Source organism: Heptranchias perlo, chromosome 29 (assembly GCF_035084215.1).
Source record: "Heptranchias perlo isolate sHepPer1 chromosome 29, sHepPer1.hap1, whole genome shotgun sequence".
NCBI lineage: Eukaryota > Metazoa > Chordata > Chondrichthyes > Hexanchiformes > Hexanchidae > Heptranchias > Heptranchias perlo.
In genome coordinates, this window is record NC_090353.1 from 7,763,962 (window position 1) to 7,771,902 (window position 7,941).

The window sequence follows — 7,941 nt, forward strand, 5'->3', positions numbered from 1 at the left end:
ACGCCGTTCCCAGTCAAATAGTTGCCAAGACTCAGGTGTGAAGAAATGAGTTGTTGGGTGAAGTAGCTGAAACCGTTATCCCAGGAAAGAGTCAACGCCTTCAGGAGAGGAGAGGTGGGGAGAACATTTTTTTAAAAACTGTTGTTTTTGTTGGGGAAGAGGGGCTTGCACAAGATCTGAAGCTGTCAGGGCAGACTGACAAGCCCCTCAATCGCTCTCCATACACCTCGAGACATCACTCTTTGCTGACCTGAGTCACACACACAGAGCTCAGCTCATTCTCTCCCGTCGAGTCAGGCAATAGAAAATGGCTGGCATGGCGTCAGAGAGCATCCTCTCCCCAGGTGGGCAGGCTGATGCTCTCGGAGCTGAGCAAAGCGAGGTGCAATCCAGCCCGGGACGCCCAGCTTCAGGGGACGGAAACGATGGGAAAGGGGGTCTGTATATTCAGAACGCACCTGGTACAACATCTTCTCAAAACGCCAAGGTATTAGCAAACAGCACATTGTATCAAAATAAAACTCATCCAGAAACACAGACGGCAATCGTTGCCTCATCAAAAGCTTCAAACTAACTCAGATACATGGCTAAAACAAATCATCCAATAAATGGTTAATTTGCATTCTTGGGACACTCAAGGAATAGGTACAGAGGAATGAAACAGATAACTTTCTATATTTTTTCCCCCTCAGACTCACAATATCAGACCGCAATGTGACAGAGGAGACAATAGATGACAGGAATCATGTTCTTCTTCTTTACAAAAAATAATGAATCCTGTTAATACAGTCACAGACATCAACCGAAAATATAGACACCCAGAGTCTAAACTGCGGTGGGGTTCTCAGTGATTCAGCCATATTGGGTTCATTGGGAATCGACATTTAAATCACAGCCCTTACAGAATTTAAAATAAATATACAATCAATCACATCGCCCTGCAAAAAAAAAAGGTGTGACCACATTGCAATCTCAGCTCAATGGAAACCAAAAGATCTTCCAGCCTCACAGCAGCAACGCAGGCACACATCTGTCTAATGCATGTCTGTGCAGTGCTCAGTTCACCTACTGAAATGCCCACAGACAACCATAGAGTGGTACACCCACTCCCACCCACACCGGCCGGCTGGTACACCCACTCCCACCCACACCGGCCGGCTGGATCAATAGGTTATTCCGTAGTATCAGATTTGATCCACTTACTCCATTGCCAGTGCCATTCACTCTGCGGTGTTCCTGGTTACGGAGGGGAGTCTCTCTGGGATGCTGGTTCAGAGGAGGTACAGTCGGGTCTGTGTGCACAGTCGGAGGGTGCTTGTTTCACTCAGAAAGCCCCCCCTACTTTGACAGTCTGATATCGGCGAGCAGCAGCCTCAACATCTCATTGCCTTTGTTCTGTGTTTATTCAGCTCGAGGATACATTTACAGTGACACTGCACCCCTACTGGACACCGCCTGCATTGCTGAGCCTGCCTGTTGGGATTCGAAGAGCTGCCTGAAGGAGATATTTCACACGATTAAATTAAAATCCAGGAGTCACACACTGGGGACGAGTGCTTTACACGAAAATAAAATGTAAAAGGGCTGAACTTTTTATTTCTTGTTTTTAGTTTAGATTAACTAATTGCTAATCCGAATAGCAAAAATATAATTAGCGATAAAGAAAGACTTACATTTATATAGCGCCTTTCACAACCTCAGGACGTCCCAAAGCACTTTACAGCCAGTGAAGTATTTCTGAAGTGTAATCACTGTTGTAATGTAGGGAAACGCGGCAGCCAATTTGTGCAGAGCAAGATCCCACAAACAGCAGTGTGATAAATGACCAGGTAATCTGTTTAATGCTGTTGGTTGAGGGTTAAATATTGGCCAGGACACCGAGGAGAACTCCCCTGCTCTTCTTTGAATTATCCCACAGGATCTTTTATATCAACCTGAGAGGGCAGATGGGGCCTTGGTTTAACATCTCATCCGAAAAACATCACTCCCTCAGTGCTGCACTGGAGTGTCAGCCTAGATTTTTCTTTCATTCGTTCATGGGATGTGGGCGTCGCTGGCGAGGCCGGCATTTATTGCCCATCCCTAATTGCCCTTGAGAAGGTGGTGGTGAGCTGCCTTCTTGAACCGCTTCAGTCCGTATGGTGAAGGTTCTCCCACAGTGCTGTTAGGAAGGGAGTTCCAGGATTTTGACCCAGCGACGATGAAGGAACGGTGATATATTTCCAAGTCGCGATGGTGTGTGACTTGGAGGGGAATGTGCAGGTGGTGGTGTTCCCATGTACCTGCTGCCCTTGTCCTTCTAGGTGGTAGAGGTCGTGGGTTTGGGAGGTGCTGTCGAAGATGCCTTGGCGAGTTGTTGCAGTGCATCCTGTGGATGGTACACACTGCAGCCACGGTGCGCCGGTGGTGAAGGGAGTGAATGTTTCGGGTGGTGGATGGGGTGCCAATCAAGTGGGCTGCTTTGTCCTGGATGGTGTCGAGCTTTTTGATTATGTGCTCAAATCCCTAGAGTGGGAATTGAATCCATGGCCTTCTGACTCAGAGGAGGGAATGCTTTAAATGAGCCAATAACAAAAAGCTTGCAGTCAATCACTACACACAACAACTTGCATTTATATAGCACCTTTCACAGAGGCACTTCACAGGAGCGTAAATCAGACAAAAATTGAAACTGAGCCAAAGAAGGAGGCATTAGGACAGGTGACAAAACGCTTGGTCAAAGGGACAAGTTTTAAGGAGAGTCTTAAAGGAGGAGAGGTGGAGGGGCAGAAAGGTTTAGGGAGGGAATTCCAGAGCATAGGGCTTGATAGCTGAAGGCACGGCCGCCAATGGTGAGGCAAAGGGAGTGGGGGATGCATTAGAATCCAGAGTTGTAGGAGCGCAAATTTCTCGGAAGGTTGTAGGGGTGGAGGAGGTTACAGAGATAGGGAGGGGCGAGGCCATGGAGGGATTTGAACACAAGGATGAGAATTTTAAAATCGAGGCGTTGGTGGAGTGGGAGGTCAGCGAGCAGGGAGTGATGGGTGAACGGGACTTGGTGCGAGTCAGGATACGGGCAGCAGAGTTTTGGATGAACTCAAGTTTCCAGAGGGTGCAAGGCAGGAGGCCGGCCAGGAGAGCATTGGAATAGTCTAATCTGGAGTTAACAAAAGCATGGATGAGGGTTTCAGCAGCAGAGGTAGGGGTGGAGATGGGCGATGATACGGAGGTGGAAGTAGGCCGTCTTGGTGATGGAGAGGATATGGGGTCAGAAGCTCAGCTAGGAGTCAAATAGGACATCCGAGGTTACGAAAAGTCAGGTTCAAGAAGAGACAGTGGCTAGGGAGTCGGTGGCTAGGGAACGTGATTTGTGGCTTGGCCCGAAGATAATGGCTTCAATCTTCCCAATATTTAATTGGAGCAAATCATAGCAGGACTGGATTTCGGTCAAACAGTCTGACAACATGGAGGCAGTGGAGGGGTCAAGAGAGGCGAAGGAGAGGTAGAGCTGGGTGTCGTCAGTGTACGGGTGGAACCTGTCCCCATGTCTTCGGATGATGTCGCCGAGGGGCAGCATGTAGATGAGAAATAGGAGGGGTCCAGGGATAGATCCTCGGGGGACTCCAGAGTTAATGGTGCGGGAGCAGGAAGAGAAACCATTGCCCATCCTCAATAATGACCCCTTAAAGCATCTCAAGTAGCTAACAAGCCACCTACCTGTTAGATACTTCATCTAATTTCTCAATGGCTCAAGGACATACTTTTAAAAATTACAATAAACATGGGCTTAGTACAACTGTTCATGTGGAGGATAAATACCAGCACGGACTGGAGGGGTAGAATGGCCATTTTCTGGGTTATCAGTTCTATATAATTCTATGGAAAAAATTAAACATTTCTCTAGGAAATCACTGCCTTGGATATAAACTTACCTATTGTAGCATAGCACAACCTGTAACAATCTTTCTCCACACAGACCTGTCCCATTCCCTGGGTGTGAGGCTTCAGTTCAACTGCATTTCCAGAACTTGCAGCGACTGAGAAAGAGTGAAATACGATGGCAGAGGGAGAGAGAGAGAGAGAGGGACCCAGACAGAATTACAGAGGGAGAGAAAGAGAGAGGGACCCAGACAGAATTACAGAGGGAGAGAGACATAAAGGGACCCAGACAGAATTACAGAGGGAGAGAGACACAAAGGGACCCAGACAGAATTACAGAGGGAGAGAGACACAGAGGGACCCAGACAGAATTACAGAGGGAGAGAGACACAAAGGGAACCAGACAGAATTACAGACAGAGAGAAACACAGAGGGAACCAGACAGAATTACAGAGGGAGAGAGACACAGAGGGACCCAGACAGAATTACAGAGGGCGAGAGACACAGAGGGACCCACACAGAATTACAGAGGGAGACAGACAGAGGGACCCAGACAGAATTACAGAGGGAGAGAGACACAGAGGGACACAGACAGAATTACAGAGCGAGAGACACAGAGGGACCCAGTCAGAATTACAGAGGGAGAGACACAGAGGGACCCAGACAGAATTACAGAGGGAGAGAGATACAGAGGGACCCAGTCAGAATTACAGACGGAGAGAAACACAGAGGGAACCAGACAGAATTACAGAGGGAGAGACACACAGAGGGACCCAGACAGAATTACAGAGGGAGAGAGACACAGAGGGACCCAGACAGAATTACACAGGGAAAGACACAGAGGGACCCAGACAGAATTACAGAGGGAGAGAGGCACAGAGGGACCCAGACAGAATTACAGAGGGAGAGAGACACAGAGGGACCCAGACAGAATTACAGAGTGAGAGACAGACAGAGGGACCCAGTCAGAATTACAGAGGGAGAGAGACACAGAGGGACCCAGACAGAATTACAGAGCGAGAGACACACAGAGGGACCCAGACAGAATTACAGAGGGAGAGGTCCCAGACCGAATTATAGACGGAGAGAGGCACAGAGGGACCCAGACAGAATTACAGAGGGAGAGAGACACAGAGAGACCCAGATTGAATTATAGACGGAGAGAGGCACAGAGGGACCCAGACAGAATTACAGAGGGAGAAAGGCAGAGAGGAACCCAAATTGAATTACAGAGGGAGAGAGACACAGAGGGACCCACGCAGAATTACAGAGGGAGAGAGGCAGAGGGAGAAACAGACATAATTACAGTGGGAGGCAGGGATTCAGACAGAATTATAGAGGGAGAGAGGCAGAAAGGGACCCAATAATGCAGGGCAGTGCTGGAGCATTGTTTAATGGAGAGGGACACACACTCTTCTGTACGTGTGCTTTGCCCCAGGAAATCAATTATACTATAAAATAATCCATTGTGTATTGCATGGTATAATCCCCTGGCCATAAATCAGCATATTTTCCAACTCACTGTGAACAACATCACAGAAGTGCCACTGTTTCTCTATTATACAATCTGGGGATGTGGGCATCGCTGTCAAGACGGGCATTTATTGCCCACCCCTAGTTGCCCTTGAGAAGGTGGTGGTGGGCCTTCTTCTTGAACCGCTGCAGTCCGTATGGTGAGCAGTTTCATACAACTGAGTGCTTACTAGGCCACTTCAGAGGGCTGTTAAGAGTCAACCACATTGGTGTGGGACTGGAGTCACATGTAGGTCAGACTGGGTAACATAGAAACATAGAAAATAGGAGCAAGAGTAGGCCATTCGGCCCTTCAGGCCTGCTCTGCCATTCCAAATGGTTATGGCTGATCGTCTAACTCAGTACCCTGTTCCCACTTTTAAAGGTAAGGGCGGCAGGTTTCCTTCCCTAAAAGCTATCAGTGAACCAGTTGGGTTTTAGTGACAATCCAACTACTTCTAGGTCACTTTTACTGATACCAACTTTTTATTTCCAGATTTTTAAAAACTGAATTCAAGTTCTCAAGCTGCCATATTAGGATTTAAACCTCTGTGCGCTGGATTACTAGTCCAGTAACATGGCAATTACACCACCAAAGGCCATCATCTTTCAACTCACTGTAAGCAGCATTACAGTACATTGGCTAGTAATATAAATAATGATAGTGAACAGTATGACATGCAATGGGAGTGAGATGGTGAGGGAGATGTGCAAAGTGAGATGGACAGGGACAAAAGAAAGAAAAAATGTACATTTATAAAGCGCCTTTCACAACCTCAGGATGTCCCAAAGCAATTTACAGCCAATTGACAACTGTTGTGATGTCAGAAATAATGAGGTAAAAAATAAATAACACCAATGAGTACTGTAATTATAGAAAGGTTGTGGGCTCAAGTCCCACTCCAGAGATTTGAGCACATAATCCGGGCTGACACTCCCAGTGCAATTCTGAGGGAGTGCTGCATTGTCGGAGGTGCCGTCTTCCAGATGAGACATTAATTCGAGGCCCTGTCTGCCCCCTCAGGTGGACGTAAAGATCCCACGGCACTGTTCCGAAGAAGAGCAGGAGAGTCCTGGCCAATGTTTATCCCTCAATCAACATCACCAAACAGATGATCTGGTCATTATCACGTTGCTGTTTGTGGGATCTTGCTGTGCGCAAATTGGCTGCCACGTTTCCTACATTACAACAGTGACTACAGTTCAAGAAGTAATTAATCGACTGTAAAACACTTTGGGAAGTCCTGAGGTTGTGAAAGGTGCTAAATCAATGCAAGTCTTTTTTTATTTTCTTGCTGTGTCCCGGGTTGCTACGACACCTGTTTGTGCTCATTTTCCTCCACACAGTGAGCTACTCATCCCAACCTCTGACCTGGGGAGGCCCAGAGAGGCCTGGGAAACCAGAAGGAAAGTGCCTGCTGGACCTGCTCTCACACTCTGGATAAAAAAGGACGAAGAAAGACTGACATTTATATAGTGCCTTTCACAGTCTCAGGACGTCCCAAATCAGTCTACAGCCAATTAAATACTTTTTGAAGTGTAGTCACTGTTGTAGGAAATGTGGCAGCCAATTTGTGCACAGCAAGATCCCACAAACAGCGATGTGATAATGATCAGATAATCTGTTTTAGTGATGTTGGTTGAGGGATAAATATTGCCCAGGGCACCGGGGAGAACTCCCCTGGTCTTCTTCAAAATAGTGCTATGGGATCTTTTACGCCCACCTGAGAGGGCAGATGGGGGCCCTGGTTTAACATCTCATATGAAAAACGGCAGCTCCGACAGTGCAGCACTCCCTCAGTACTGCACTGAAGGAAGAGGTATGTGAAAAAGAGGTAGTTTCATCCTCTAAAAATCCAGCTGTTGCGCCTGTAAACAGTCTCTCAATCCTGGTGGCCCCCTAGAGCCCAATGTCTTCACTCAGAAAGCTCCCTTGGTTTGACAGTCTGATGTAAATAAAAAGCAGCTCCAAGATACGGTGGTGTCACAGCACCCTCTATCGGACACTCCTGCATTGCAGATAATTCTCCCTGCTGTGTCCTGTGGGGGTTGCCAGGATTTGAAGGTGACACTGCACACTATGATATTAGTACAGGGGAATTCAGACGGGGCACTGGTACCTTGTACAAAATAGAACACATCTCCGATATATCTCACTGATCCTCCAGAGGGAAACTGTAGGAAGAGGGTTAACACCTGGGGTAAGGGGGGAATGGGGGCAGAACAGGGGAGCTGTGTTTCAATGTATGTCCTGTAGATATTGAAAATTAATTGAACACCTCAACAGCTACAATAGAAATTTATAAAAGTTACAACACAGAAACTTATACTTAGACCTGATGAAACTAAATATGGGCTAGGAAAATAGGAACAGGAGGAGGCCATTCTGCCCCTCGAGCCTGCTCCGCCATTGAATTAGATCATGGCTGATCTGCACCTCAACCCCATTTACCCACCTAGGTTACGTATCCCTTAATACTCTTACCTATCAAAAATCTATCGATCTCAGTCTAGAAAGCTCCAATTGTCTAGGCATCCACAGCCTTTTGGGGGCGAGAGTTCCCGATTTCT

General features: G+C 47.3%; 1 protein-coding gene across 1 annotated transcript in view; it reads right to left on the reverse strand.

Moving 5' to 3' along the window:
- palm1a (paralemmin 1a) overlaps window positions 1-1,407 on the reverse strand; it is a 228,253-nt gene extending 226,846 nt beyond the window's left edge. The window contains exon 1 of the mRNA XM_067968053.1: window positions 1,204-1,407. Within this exon, the coding sequence (XP_067824154.1) occupies window positions 1,204-1,220 (17 nt within the window). The 5' untranslated portion in view covers window positions 1,221-1,407. The remainder of the gene's footprint in view (window positions 1-1,203) is intronic.
- Between the last annotated feature and the right edge of the window lie 6,534 nt (window positions 1,408-7,941).